Raw genomic sequence first — 15,000 nt, 5'->3', positions numbered from 1 at the left:
TCTCCCCGTCCGTCGTCGGGGCGATGTTTCCGAATCCGATGCTGGTCAGGCTGGTCATGGTGAAGTACAAGGAAGTGATGTAGACGGAGTCCTTACTAGGCCCGCCCTCCCACCGCCCCGAGCCAGTGGCGTTGAAGCGATAGGGTGTGCCCACCGCCTCACCCAATAGGAACAGCCAGCTGTCCATCCGCACGCTGTTGGTGACCTCGTCAATGACCTCATAGTCGCCGATGCTGAACCAGATGCAGGCCAGCCAATGGGCGGCCAGGCCGAACACGCAGACCAGCAGGACGAGGACGGCAGCGCCGTACTCGATGTAGTGGTCCAGCTTCCTCGCCACGCGGCCCAGACGCAGCAGACGCACCACCTTCAGAGAGCTGAACAGGCTGCTGATGCCCTGGGGGGAGGGGGGGGGGGGGGGGGGAGGGGGGGAGGGAGAGGGGGAGGGGGGGAGGAGGAGGGGAGGAGGAGAGGGAGAGAGAGAGAGAAAGAGAGAGGGGCTAGACTTACAGTGATTGAGAAGTCAGGTTCAGGCAAAAACTAAAGGAGAGTTCCACCCCCTCGCTCTACTGGGACAAAACCAGCTCCAGACGAAGGACAAAACACACACATAGCTTGGCTACACTAGCGTGTGTTGCCCCACCCAGCAGTGAGAGTGAGACGGCTGTAGGAGGGGTGGAGCTAGTGAGAGGGCTGTAGGAGGGGTGGAGCTAGTGAGAGGGCTGTAGGAGGGGTGGAGCTAGTGAGAGGGCTGTAGGAGGGGTGGAGCTAGTGAGAGGGCTGTAGGAGGGGTGGAGCTAGTGTTTACAAGCCCAGCCAAGGCGTCTCACAGCCCGTGGCTCTTGGTGGTGGTGGTGGGGGGGGGGGGGGCGTTAATCTCTCTATAACACTCTGTTCATCCATCATGGATGCAGACACACACACACACACACACACACACACACACACACACACACACACACACACACACAGAGGAGGGACTGTGTGTGTGAATCTCATCATGAATACATTATAACTTCTATGGCGTGTGTGTGTGTGTGTGTGTGCGCGCAGGTGTGTGTCTGTATTCCACAGTGGATGAACAGGGTGTTATAGACACAGTGCTTAGTCCCATTATCACTGACAGCAGCTTGGTGGAAAATGTACACACACACAGACACACGCGCACACACACACACACAGACACACGCGCACACACACACACACAGACACACGCGCACACACACACTCACACACTCACACACACACAAACACACACACACACACACACACACACACACACACACACACACACACACACACACACACACACACACACACACACACACACACAGAGGCAGAGAATCCCCAGAGAGACAGTTGGAGTTCCGTGTCACAAATTCAAAGTGACTGTGCGTGTCTGAGTAGTGATGTAGTGATGTCACTCCCTCTGGCTGCCGCCACTCAGACACACTGGAAATAGACACCAACACCTGAGCTGGCTAACTAGCTAACTACAGTACAGCTAACTAGCTAACTACAGTACAGCTAACTAGCTAACTACAGTACAGCTAACTAGCTAACTACAGTACAGCTAACTAGCTAACTACAGTACAGCTAACTAGCTAACTACAGTACAGCTAACTAGCTGACTACAGTACAGCTAACTAGCTGACTACAGTACAGCTAACTAGCTGACTACAGTACAGCTAACTAGCTGACTACAGTACAGCTAACTAGCTAACTACAGTACAGTTAACTATATCCTGTAACATCTGGGCTAACTAACTATATATCACCTGGGCTAACTAGCTGTGCAAACTACATCCATATGCTAACTATATATCCATATGCAATTACATCACAGGTGTATTACTCTACTCACTGTATTCATACTGAAGACATACAAGACTGAAGTGATCAGTAGTTATGATTATTAATAATATATCTGACTACGTGTAGAGTGGCTGCTTCTGAGCTGGCTAGCTTTACTGGGATTGGAGGACGCCGGCCATGTTTAGATCCTTCTCCTAGTGTCCTGTTGAAGCTGTACTGTAGCAATGGAGATACACACTGCACCGACAAACAGACAGACAGACAGACAGGCAGGCAGGCAGGCAGGCAGGCAGGCAGACAGGCAGGCAGGCAGGCAAGCAGACAGGCAGACAGGCAGGCAAGCAGACAGACAGACAGGCAAGCAGGCAGGCAGGCAGGCAGGCAGGCAGGCAGGCAGACAGACAGACAGACAGACAGACAGACAGACAGACAGACAGACAAGCAGGCAGACAGACAGGCAGGCAGGCAGGAAGTCAGGCAAGCAGGCAGACAGACAGAGAGACAGACAGACAGGCAAGCAGGCAGACAGGCAGACAGACAGACAGAGAGACTCCGCCCACCTCGTCCACGTTCTCGAAGGCGTTGATGACGTCGTAGGGCAGGCAGGACAGCAGGTCGATGACGAACCAGGTCTTGACGTAGTTCATCCGGATCAGCTTGGGGTCGGAGATGACCTCGCCCGCCGGACCCACGAACGTGGTGTGGAAGTTCAGCACGATGTCCACCAGGAAGATGACGTCGACGATGCTGTCCACCACCAGCCAGGTGACGTTGTTCTGCTTGGTCTTGAAGGACACGTTGTAGGGAACCATGATGGCCGTGTAGAAGGTGAGGATGAGGATGACCCAGTCCCAGGTGGTCTTGAAGAGGCAGTAGTGGAGGATGATGTGGGGGGGGGTCTTGGGTGTCTCCTGCTTGTACTGGGGGAGGATGTCCGACCCCAGCTGCAGTACCTGTGGCATGGTAAAGGGACGTGATTGGGTCGGGTTTTATTTTGTTATATTCAGTCCTTTATTGGTAGATTTTTTCGACAGAAATGATCATTTTTGCTGTCACAGTACCCAACCAGAGACACACACACACACACACACACACACACACAGACGTTATAAGCAGCACCGCGTCACCCTGTGTGTCTCAGGCACCAAGGTTAAATACCAAACGGTTTCATCTGTATCAGGGTGGATGCAGTGACAGAGTTGGATACTATTTTGAGATGTTCATTAAAACGTTGATAAAACATGTCACCCAGGGGGGAATGGAAGTGGATGTTCATTAAAACGTTGATAAAACATGTCACCCAGGGGGGAATGGAAGTGGATGGAACTCTGACAGATAAACAAACGGCGGCCATCTTCTCTGAGCCAAGACAACCAGTGGGTTCAACATGGCTAGCTGCCTGTCTGACCCTCTGAACACACGGGTCATCATTCAATTCCTCCTGTCCTCCCTCCTCGTCTGAGATAGATAGAAAGAGAGAGAGAGAGAGTGAAAGAGAGAGAGAGAGAGAGAGAGAGAGTGATGGGTAGATGGATGGATGGATGGATGGATAGAGAGGTAGTGAGGTAGAGAGATAAATAGATGTGTGCATGTTGGCGTCTGTCCATGTATGTGTGTGTGTGTGTGTGTGTGTGTGTGTGTGTGTGTGTGTGTGTGTGTGTGCGTGTGTGTGTGTGTGTGCGTGTGTGTGTGTGTGCTTGTCATTGTGGGGAGAGAGAGGCCCTTCATTTAGTCCAGCAGGCAGTGAGGAGGCTGCAGGAGACCGGAGGGGACACTTCAACTAGGACAAACAGATGGGTTCTCCACACACACACACACGCACGCAAACACACACACACACACGCACGCACACACACGCACGCAAACACACACACACGCGCACGCACGCACGCAAACACACACACACGCGCACGCACGCACGCACGCAAACACACGCACACACACGGATAGACGCACAGACGCACACACACACGGATAGACGCACAGACGCACACACACATGCACGAACAGACGCACACACGCACGCACACACACACGGACACACGGACACACGGACACACACACGGACACAAACACAGACGCATGCACGCACGCACGGACAGACGCACGCACACACACACACACTTCATCTAGGACAACCAGATGGGTCTTGGGACTGCAGTCCCAACATTAGTTCTAAATGTACAACGGGGAGAAAGAAGGTGAGATGGATGGACCACTGAGGAGAGGGCTGGACCACTGAGGAGAGGGCTGGACCACTGAGGAGAGGGCTGGACCACTGAGGAGAGGGCTGGACCACTGAGGAGAGGGCTGGACCACTGAGGAGAGGGCTGGACCACTGAGGAGAGGGCTGGACCACTGAGGAGAGGGCTGGACCACTGAGGAGATGGATGGACCACTGAGGAGAGGGCTGGACCACTGAGGAGATGGATGGACCACTGAGGAGATGGATGGACCACTGAGGAGAGGGCTGGACCACTGAGGAGAGGGCTGGACCACTGAGGAGATGGATGGACCACTGAGGAGAGGGCTGGACCACTGAGGAGAGGGCTGGACCACTGAGGAGATGGATGGACCACTGAGGAGAGGGCTGGACCACTGAGGAGATGGATGGACCACTGAGGAGATGGATGGACCACTGAGGAGAGGGCTGGACCACTGAGGAGAGGGCTGGACCACTGAGGAGAGGGCTGGACCACTGAGGAGAGGGCTGGACCACTGAGGAGAGGGCTGGACCACTGAGGAGATGGATGGACCACTGAGGAGAGGGCTGGACCACTGAGGAGAGGGCTGGACCACTGAGGAGATGGATGGACCACTGAGGAGAGGGCTGGACCACTGAGGAGAGGGCTGGACCACTGAGGAGATGGATGGACCACTGAGGAGATGGATGGACCACTGAGGAGAGGGCTGGACCACTGAGGAGAGGGCTGGACCACTGAGGAGAGGGCTGGACCACTGAGGAGAGGGCTGGACCACTGAGGAGATGGATGGACCACTGAGGAGAGGGCTGGACCACTGAGGAGAGGGCTGGACCACTGAGGAGATGGCTGGACCACTGAGGAGAGGGCTGGACCACTGAGGAGAGGGCTGGACCACTGAGGAGAGGGCTGGACCACTGAGGAGAGGGCTGGACCACTGAGGAGAGGGCTGGACCACTGAGGAGAGGGCTGGACCACTGAGGAGATGGATGGATGGATGGATGGATGGATGGATGGATGGATGGATGGATGGATGGATGGATGGATGGATGGATGGATAGATGGATGGATAGACAGATAGAGAGATAGAGAGATAGAGAGATAAATAGATGGATAGAGAGACAGATGGATAAAGAGATAGAGAGATAGATAGATAGATGGATAGATAGAGAGATGGATAGATGGATGGATAGATGGATGGATAGATGGATGGATGGATAGACAGATAGAGAGATAGAGAGATAAATAGATGGATAGAGAGACAGATGGATAAAGAGATAGAGAGATAGATAGATAGATGGATAGATAGAGAGATGGATAGATGGATGGATAGCTCAGTCGTTACCTCAGCCAGTCGAGAGTGCTTGTGGACGTTCTCTCCCTTGTGGACGGTGGGGGCCAGCTGCTGCAACACTCCTCTGCTGCTCGTCAGCGCCCTCGTCAGGCGGGCAAACTTACCCCAGCCTGGCGGTGGAGAGACAGACAGACAGACAGACAGACAGACAGACAGACAGACAGACAGACAGAGTCACAGTCACCACTGGTACATGCTAAGTGGGATGCTTAATTTTCATTTCATTTTAGTCATTTTTAGATGCTTTTTTCCAAAGCGACTTACAATAAGTAAGTGTCTAAGTAAGTGAATCAACGATGCAACATCATCTTAAGTAAAACCTTTGATAACAGCAAGTGCCTGCGGCAGTCGCACTGCTGGAGAAAGGAAGAAACGTTTTATTTTTAACGTTACATTTAACGGTAATGTAGGGTGTTAGGAGGTAGAGAGGTCTGAGGAGGAGGGTCTTTAGTTACATTTAACGGTAATGTAGGGTGTTAGGAGGTAGAGAGGTCTGAGGAGGAGGGTCTTTAGTTACATTTAACGGTAATGTAGGGTGTTAGGAGGTAGAGAGGTCTGAGGAGGAGGGTCTTTAGTTACATTTAACGGTAATGTAGGGTGTTAGGAGGTAGAGAGGTCTGAGGAGGAGGGTCTTTAGTTACATTTAACGGTAATGTAGGGTGTTAGGAGGTAGAGAGGTCTGAGGAGGAGGGTCTTTAGTTACATTTAACGGTAATGTAGGGTGTTAGGAGGTAGAGAGGTCTGAGGAGGAGGGTCTGTAGTTCTTCTACCTCATAGATGCCAGAAGCCGGCACCCACCTTTGACAGAGTCGTCCTCGATTGGCTGCTTGAAGGCGGTGATGTCACTGAAGGTGCAGAGGAACAGCACCACCTTGTCCTGCTCGTTCCTGATTGGTGCGATTTTCACGAAGAACCACACCGGCATCCCTGGCGTAAACAATAACAACAACAACAACAACAACAACAATAACAACTAGAAAAAGAAGTTCCAGAAGAAACTTTGATAGTCTTATTTTAGTAGTTTAAAGATTGTTTGGACGATAGATAGATAGATTTGTTGGGAAGTTGAAAGAAAGTGAGAGTCTTATTTTAGTAGCAGATGAAGTTAAAGATGGTTTGATTGGATGGATGGATGGATGGATGGATGGATGAATGAATGGTTGGTTGGCTTGTTGGTTGGATGGATGGATGAATGGTTGGTTGGATGGATTAATTGATAGATCATAGATATAGAGATGAGAGAAGAGACTGATGAGAGAAAGTTGGATGGATGAAAATACAGATAGAGGAGAGAAGGGAGGTACAGATAGACAAATACGAAGAAGAAGAACTTGCTGAAGCAAGCATTTACATTTTTGGCATTTAACAGACGCCTTTATCCAAAGCGACTTACAACAAATACATTTGTCTAAGTGAGTGAATCATCTGTCCATCAGTCATCATAAGAAAAAGTAATCTGTGCTAGGACCAGAGGCTATTGGCAGTCACAATGCACAATTTTTAAAAATGTATTTGTTTTATTTATTTTTAGAAGAGAAACTTGTACAGGGGGGTAGTGGGGAGGGAGAGGTTAGGGTTAGTACAGGGGGGGGTTTGGGGGCTGACCATTGCTTGCAAGTAGGGAGGGGCTGTTCCCTTTGCCACCCGGTAGGCGAGCACCAGGGTCTTGAATCTGATGCGAGCTGCTACCGGGAGCCAGTGGAGGGTGCGAAGGAAGGGGGTGACATGGGAGAATTTGGGGAGATTGAACACCAGACGGGCGGCAGCGTTCTGGATGAGCTGTAGAGGTCTGATGGTGGAGGCAGGGAGCCTGGCCAAGAGTGCGTTGCAGTAGTCAAGGTGAGAGATCACAAGTGTTTGGACCAAAAGTTGTGCTGCTTCTCTGGTGAGGAATGGACATATTCTTCTGATGTAGAGGAAGAATCTACAGGAGCATGCTGTTGCTGTGATGTTCGCCACACAGGATAAGTGGTTGTCAAGGATCACCCCAAGGTTCTTGGATATCTGGGAGGAGAGTTCTCTACTGTGATGGAGAAGTCTTGGAGAGGGCAGGCTTTCCCCGGGAGGAAGAGCAACTCAATTTTGTTAAGGTTGAGCTTGAGGTGGTGGGCTGACATCCAAGCTGAAATGTCTGCAAGAAACGCAGAGACACGTGTTGCCACCTGTGAGTCAGAAGGGGGGAAAGAGAGAAAGAGTTGAGTGTCATCTGCGTAGCAGTGGTAGGAGAAACCATGTGAGGAAATTACTGAGCCAATAGATTTGGTATAGAGAGAGAACAGTAAGGGCCCTAGGACAGAGCCCTGGGGGACCCCAGTGGTGAGGGCTGGTAAGAGTGATCAGCCAGGTATGATACAATCCAGGAGAGTGCAGAGCCAGAGATGCCCAGTTCTGAGAGGGTGGAGAGAAGGATCGGGTGGTTTACTGTGTCAAATGCAGCAGACAGGTCCAGAAGAATGAGAACAGAGGAGAGGGAGGAAGCTCGAGCGGAGTGGAGAGCCTCCGTGACAGCAAGGAGAGCAGTCTCAGTAGAGTGCCCAGCTTTAAAGCCGGATTAGTGAGGGTCAAGGAGGTTGTTCCGAAGAAGGTAGTGAGACAGTTGGTTAGAGACAGCACGTTCAAGGGTTTTAGATAAGAAGGAGAGAAGGGATACTGGTCTGTTGTTATGGACAGCAGACGGGTCAAGAGTTAGTTTCTTGAGAAGAGGCTTGACTCTGGCTGTCTTAAAGGCAGCTGGGACAGATCCTGTGGATAGAGAGGAATTGATTATGGTGGTAAAGAATGGAAGGAGGTCTTTGGAGATGGATTGGAAAAAGGGGGAGGGGATAGGATCGAGAGGGCAGGTGGTTGCCCGCTTGGATGTGATCAGTTTTAGAACATCATCACGGGAGACGGGGGTGCAGTGGGTTTGGGAGGAAAGGTAGCAGTGTCGGGGAGAGGTAGAGGGAATGAGCTGCTAATCAACCTTCTTTTCAAAGTAGGTGACAAAGTCATCCGCAAACAGGGAGGAGGGAGGAGGGGGAGGAGGTGGGTTGAGGATTGTTGAAAATGTGGAGAACAGTTTCCTTTGGTCAGAGGCAGAGGATTGAATTTTGGAATGGTAGTAAGAAGCTTTAGCAGCTGATGCAGATGAGGTGTAGTTGAGGAGGAGAGAGGTAAGGTTTTGGGTCTTTCGGCTGGCCGGTTTTTCTCCATTTCCTCTCAGCTGCCCGGAGCCTCCTCTCAGGGTTAGGGTTAGGGTCCTCTCAGCTGCCCGGAGCCTCCTCTCAGGGTTAGGGTTAGGGTCCTCTCAGCTGCCCGGAGCCTCCTCTCAGGGTTAGGGTTAGGGTCCTCTCAGCTGCCCGGAGCCTCCTCTCAGGGTTAGGGTTAGGGTCCTCTCAGCTGCCCGGAGCCCTATTCTACAAGCTTGCAGGGTTTCAGACAGCCAAGGAGCGCGTGGAGAGGATCGTGCCGGCCTTGAGGTCAGTGGACAGAGAGAGTCAAAGGATGAGGAAAGAGTAGACAGGAGGGTGGAGGAGGCTGCATCAGTGGATAGAAGGGGGGGGTAGGGAGGCAGACAGAGGAAGAGAGAGTGATGAGGGAGAGGGTACGCAGGTTGAGACGAGAGGATACAGTGTGGGTAGAGACTGACTGGGAGAGGGAGGATTTGAGGGGAAGGGAGAAGGATACAAAATGATGATCAGAAACTGGAAGAGGGGTAACAGTAAGGTTAGAGGTATGGGAGGATCTGGTGAAGACAAGGTCGAGCTGATTGCCTGCATTATGAGTGGGAGGAGAGTGGGGCAGGGTAAGGCTGAAGGGGGAGAGAAGGTCAAGTGCTCCAGACGAGTGAAGCTTCTCCGACTGGATGTTGAAGTCACCCAGTAGTGTGAGCAGTGTGCCGTCCTCAGGGAAGAAGCTGAGAAGGACATCCATCTCATCTAAGAAGTGGCCAAGCTGACCTGGTGGACAATAGATAACGATAATGTGAAGTTTGACAGGGGAGGTGACAGAAACAGCATGGAATTCGAAGGTGGATACGGACAGGTGTGACAGGGGAAGGACATTACGTGACCACTTAGGTGAGATGAGGAGTCCTGTGCCTCCTCCTCGACCAGAGAGTCTAGGGGAATGAGAAAAGGAGTAGGCATCAGAGAGGGCTGCTGGAGTAGCCGTGTTTTCCGGTGTAATCCATGTCTCTGTGAGAGCAAGGAAGTAGAGAGACATGAAGCAGACATAGGCTGAGATAGCCTCTGCTTTCCGGACCGCTGACTGGCAGTTCTAAAGTCCTCCCGCGACAGTGAGTCGTGGTCAGTTGAGCATGGTGGGTAGATTAGATTGGAAGGGTTGTGAGTGGGGGTGTAGCGTCTGTGTCCTCCTGAGGGATGAAATAACAGGAATGGGGAGAAAGCACATTGTGATATTTGCTGATATAGAGATAGAGGGTTTGTGGGCAATACAAATATGTAGCGCTCAATACACTCAGAATAGTGAAAAAATAAACGAATAGAACAAAAATACTTTGTACTTTGCAGGAGTTAAAATACCTGGTATAGTTTCAGGCCCTCCCGCTGGAGATTGACAGCAATTGGTTTCAAACAGATAGCTTTCAACAGAAACTAGGTCCCAGAGCTTAAGGCAGGATAGCCACAGTAAAATACAAGCAAGCTACTTTTAAACAAGATTAAATTAACTTACTTAGACTGGAGAACAGGCTTCACCACTCAATCCCAAATGTATTAGTGAGCCCACTAATAACTAAACTCTGCAGTCCCTCCATGCTGGGACAGGCTCATACTGTAGCACAACTTGAGGTCGGGAACCTAGTGGGGTCCCCTGAGAAAATCTAATGAACCTCTAGGAATTGATCAAATAGACAAACATTTGTATTTCGTATGAAGACAAACATTGTCAGTGTGTTGCACCTGTAGCTACTGGGGTTCAACTGGGGTTCAACTGGGGTTCAACTGGGGTTCAACTGGGGTTCAACTGGGGTTCATGTCCAACTAATCAGAGCTTCTTTTGGGTGTTCAGACGTCATTATTATGTGTTGGCCAACCAAGCTGCTGGGGTCACAGGAAATTATTGATGTAAATCTCGGGTCGCGAGACAAAAATGTTTGGGAACCCCTGCTGTAGGATACCATGAATACATGACGAAATATTCTAGACAGAATTGTATCAGATAGTATCATTTTCACATATAATGTCCTCTAACATTGTTATTTATGAATTCAAATGACTTTCGCGTGTCAGTGGAGAGCAAAACAATACTTACGATTCTTCTTGTACATGAGGATTTCGTACGAGTTCACCTCGTAGTTCTCGAAGGTGAGTCGCACTTTCTCACTCGTGTCTTTGTCCGTCAGCTCACCGTGCATGAAGCTGAGGAGACGACAGGCTGGTCAGCACCGACTCACAACTCACAAACAAAACCTGTGTTATGAATTCAGACTCTCTACTCTAACATTTGTGTTGATTTAAATGTTAAGATGATTAAAGATGAGATGACACAATTCCTGAACTATTCCTTTATTTATGAATGAGTTAACGTTTATTTAAGGTTGATTTAGTCATCTAACTTCATCAGCAGACACTTCAGCATTCAGCCTCCATCCTAATGGGTAAAGAGCTGCTTGGAGTTCTTCACTGCCGTGTGCTGAATCAGCACATATCAGAACCAACATTGTCAGCTGTGTGTGTGTGTGTGTGTGTGTGTGTGTGTGTTCATGTCCGTCCATATGTGTGTGTGTTTATGTATGTGTGTGTGTGTGTTTGTGCGTCCGTCCAACCATGTATGTGTGTGTGTGTGTGTGTGTGTGTGTGTGTTTCTGAGTGTGTGTGTGTGTGTGTGTTTATGCATCTGTCCGTCCGTCCGTCCGTGTGTGTGTGTGTGTGTGTGTGTGTGTGTGTGTGTGTGTGTGTGTGTGTGTGTGTGTGTGAACTCGGCTACCTGCATGTGCTGCTCTTCTGCATGACCTCAGCGCGGTGGTAGCCTGACAGCTTACAGAAGCCGTCGTTGCTGTAGACGATGGGCCAGTCTACTATCTGAGCGTTCCCCAGGACAAAGTTAGTGTCTGCCCAGGAGGAGAACAATAACATGAACCAAATACACTTTATGATATACATATATATACATATATATATACATATATATATATACACACTCACCGAACACTTTATTAGAACACTATACTAATACTGGGTAGGCCCTCCCTTTGCTCTCAAAACAGCCTAAATTCTTCATGGCATTGATTCCACAAGATGTTGGAAACATTCCTTTGAGATTCTGGTCCATGATGACATGATTGCATCACGCAATTCCTGCAGATTTTTCAGGTGCACTTTCAAGCTGTGAATCTCCCGTTCTACTGGGAAGGCCACTGAAGAAAACTGAACTCATTGTCATGTTCATGAAACCTGTTTGAGACGACTTTTGCTTTGTGACATGGTGCATTATCATGCTGGAAGTAGCCATTAGAAGATGGGTCGATTGTGGCCATGAAGGGATGCACATGGTCAGCAACAACACTGAAATAGGCTGTGGCATTCAAGAGATGATTGATTGGTATTAACAGGCCCAAAGTGTGCCAAGAAAACATTCCCCACACCATTACACCACCTCCACTATGAGAAGGTGTACAGGTGTTCCTAATAAAGTGTTTGGTGAGTGTATCACTTGTATCCAACAAACGTTTATGTTTTATGTAACTGCTGTTACTATGGTGATTACAGTTGAACTTAAACCCTGTAAATATGTCGATCAGTTCTTCATCCACTGCAGCCTGTTAGACTGTTACTGTTAGACTGTTAGACTGTCAGACTGTTACTGTTAGACTGTTACTGTCAGACTGTTACTGTCAGACTGACAGACTGTTACTGTCAGACTGTTACTGTCAGACTGTTACTGTTAGACTGTTACTGTTAGACTGTTACTGTCAGACTGTTACTATCTATCTATCTATCTATCTATCTATCTATCTATCTATCTATCTCTCTCTCTCTCTCCCTGTCTATCCATCTACCTACCTACCGACCTGTCTGTCTGTCTGTCTGTCTGTCTGTGTGCCTGCCTGCCTGCCTGCCTGCCTGTCTGTCTGTCTGTCTGTCTGTCAATCAATAACATGAAAACATTGCACAAAAGCCTTGATGGAAACAAGGTCATGTACACCTGGTGACCCAGTACCATCATGTTGCTACAGTGTTGCTCCAGGGGGACAGGAAACACAGACATGGTGACAGGGTGGCACTATGTACCATCTGAACCAGGGGAGGCTGGTGGCGGTAGAAATCAGAGGACGGGCTCAACCCTAATGCCTGGAATGGAATGAGGAACATGTGTGTTTGATACCATTCCTCATTCCGTTCCATGTATTACAATGAGCCCTGTCCTCCGATGTCTACCTCCACCAGCCTCCCCTGGTGTTGAGTATTCTATATTCATATACTCATGTATCAGCTCTCGCTGATGAACAATCACACACTAAAGACTACTATACCCACAATGCACTGTATGTGGCGATCTTGCAGGTTGCAGGTTTACATTTTGTGAAAAATATAAATGTTATTGTTCATAAACATAACAGGTGACACATCTGATGATATTCAACTGAGATGGATACGAATGTCACATCACAGAAGGACCACCAACACAGTCCACGAGACTAGGACAATACATCAGGCTTTATAACGCTTCACAAGACTTACCCAACAGAGAGGTCACCTACTGACAAACACACAACAACAACAACAACAACACTGGATATCCATCTGAATAATGAGAGGACGGCTGACACTGAGACGAACACAACAAAACAACTGCAGCTGCTGAAATGGCAGATTCAACTGTACAGGGACGGCATGTGGAAACTAGCTTCGTAGCTAAATATGACGAATAAACAAAATATATAAATAAATACTGTAAATTAACAGCAATGGGGGTATTTGCGTGGCTATAACTACTGTATCAATAATCTTGATCAATAATCTGTAATCACTACTAATCAATGAATTTATCAATAACATCGCACTTAGACAATACCATAAAGGAACGGAGCAGGAGATGATGCAAGTATAACTTATACTTTATTAAATAATAACATAATAATAATAATAATAATAATAATAATAATAATAATAATAATAAAAACGGGTGACTGAAGTTGGGGGAACTAGGAATAAAGCACAAATAAACTAGAGAGGGACGGATGGAGGGATGGAGGGATGGAGGGAGGAGGATCGTAAGCGGGAGGTGACATCACTTGAGAACATCGGTGAAGTTGAATACCTGTCTGTCTATGTGATAATGTCCAAACTGAAAAGTTGAAAAGAAAAGTGGTTAAAGCAAGGGAGGCAGAAACAGAGAAAACAACTCACCAAAAGGTCCCTGTATAACAATTATACTTCGTCAATGTCCTAATAAAACAACAAAAGTCCTGTACCTAATGCAATTTCATTCAAATAATAATTAATTCCTCTGGGCTATTACCCAATGCGCAGGGGTACCCCAAACCACCACCTCCATCTGGCATCGCTTTTAATTCGACTTAGAATAAAATAATGATATAATTATTGAAATGATTAAATGATGGTTAAGACAGAACAGCGGTCTTTAGCTAACAACTTCATTCGTTTCTGTGTCGCTCCAAGCGTGTCTGTGGATGCAGTGACTGAGTCGAATACTATTTTGAGATGGAGAATTGTACGAGAATATTGGCACAGCTATTTACTCGAATTATTTGATATAATGGTATTGAATTACTACAGAGAAATATGGCAACAGACATCAGATGAAATGTACATAAGAGCTGTAGTGTAGTTGTGAATAGTGTCGCATAGCTATTTACTAGAGTTGGTTCATGTCGGGTTAGGGTTGTCCGAAATCAGAAATGATTGAATGTTCGATGACTGATAACAGCCTAAATACATGTATCAAGATTATTGATATCTGTTATTGAAGTGTCACTACCACAAATCAGTTGAATGACAGTAGTTAAAACGGCCCGTCGGTGAAATAACTGTTAAAAGACATCAGATGAAATCATCGTCGTTGTTTCGTGTTGGTTCATTCTCGTCTGAAGTCTCTTATTGACGGTACCGGTACCGTCGTCTCTCATTAAAGATAAACGGTGTTATTAGAGTCACGGCTGGGTCTGTCTCTGTCTGTCCTCAGAGCGCCGGTTGTGACAACAAATGTTTCCATTATCTGGTTGTTTGTTTGCCAGCAGTGTGTTTCCCCTTCAAACATAAGACCGAACGGTGTTCATTACCGTTAATCTTCCCGTTAATGAACGGTGTTGGGATCTTACCGTTGGAGCGTCGGACGATGTTCTCCAGGAAAGTGTTCTGCGGGGCCACGAGACCTCGCCGTCCTCCGGCCATCCTGATTGGTCCCGCCGGTCGGTCGGTCGGTCGGACGGAACGGTTCAGAGCGAGCGGCTGTCCGAAGTCTCCGCAGGACGACACCTCAGCCCCGGTCCCCGCGAGGCTCCTCTCATCTCTCCCGGTCCTCCGGTCGGGGTGTCTCTAGAACAACCTCCCGCTGCCTGCCTGCCTGCTCGCGCCTGGCTGTCTGGGTGTGATGAATGCGGAGCTCGAGTCACCTGAGCGCCTCGTTTCGCATCTCTGAGCGTCGGTACCTCTCCTCTCCTCTCCT

General features: G+C 48.7%; 1 protein-coding gene across 1 annotated transcript in view; it reads right to left on the bottom strand.

Moving 5' to 3' along the window:
- The window catches only part of LOC310824573 (voltage-gated delayed rectifier potassium channel KCNH1-like), a 27,485-nt gene that overhangs the window by 12,461 nt on the left and 24 nt on the right, over positions 1–15,000 (bottom strand). Inside the window, exons 1-7 of the mRNA XM_083697837.1 lie at positions 14,654–15,000; positions 11,299–11,422; positions 10,624–10,730; positions 6,169–6,297; positions 5,362–5,480; positions 2,376–2,768; positions 1–397 (exon numbers count right to left, since the gene is read on the bottom strand). The exon at positions 1–397 is cut by the window's left edge and continues 33 nt beyond it; the exon at positions 14,654–15,000 is cut by the window's right edge and continues 24 nt beyond it. Coding sequence (XP_083553963.1) covers positions 1–397; positions 2,376–2,768; positions 5,362–5,480; positions 6,169–6,297; positions 10,624–10,730; positions 11,299–11,422; positions 14,654–14,726 — 1,342 coding nt within the window. The 5' untranslated portion in view covers positions 14,727–15,000. The remainder of the gene's footprint in view (positions 398–2,375; positions 2,769–5,361; positions 5,481–6,168; positions 6,298–10,623; positions 10,731–11,298; positions 11,423–14,653) is intronic.

This window comes from Argentina silus, assembly GCF_951799395.1.
Source record: "Argentina silus genome assembly, contig: scaffold_105, whole genome shotgun sequence".
Classification (NCBI taxonomy): domain Eukaryota; kingdom Metazoa; phylum Chordata; class Actinopteri; order Argentiniformes; family Argentinidae; genus Argentina; species Argentina silus.
This window is presented reverse-complemented; position numbering and strand designations above follow the sequence as displayed.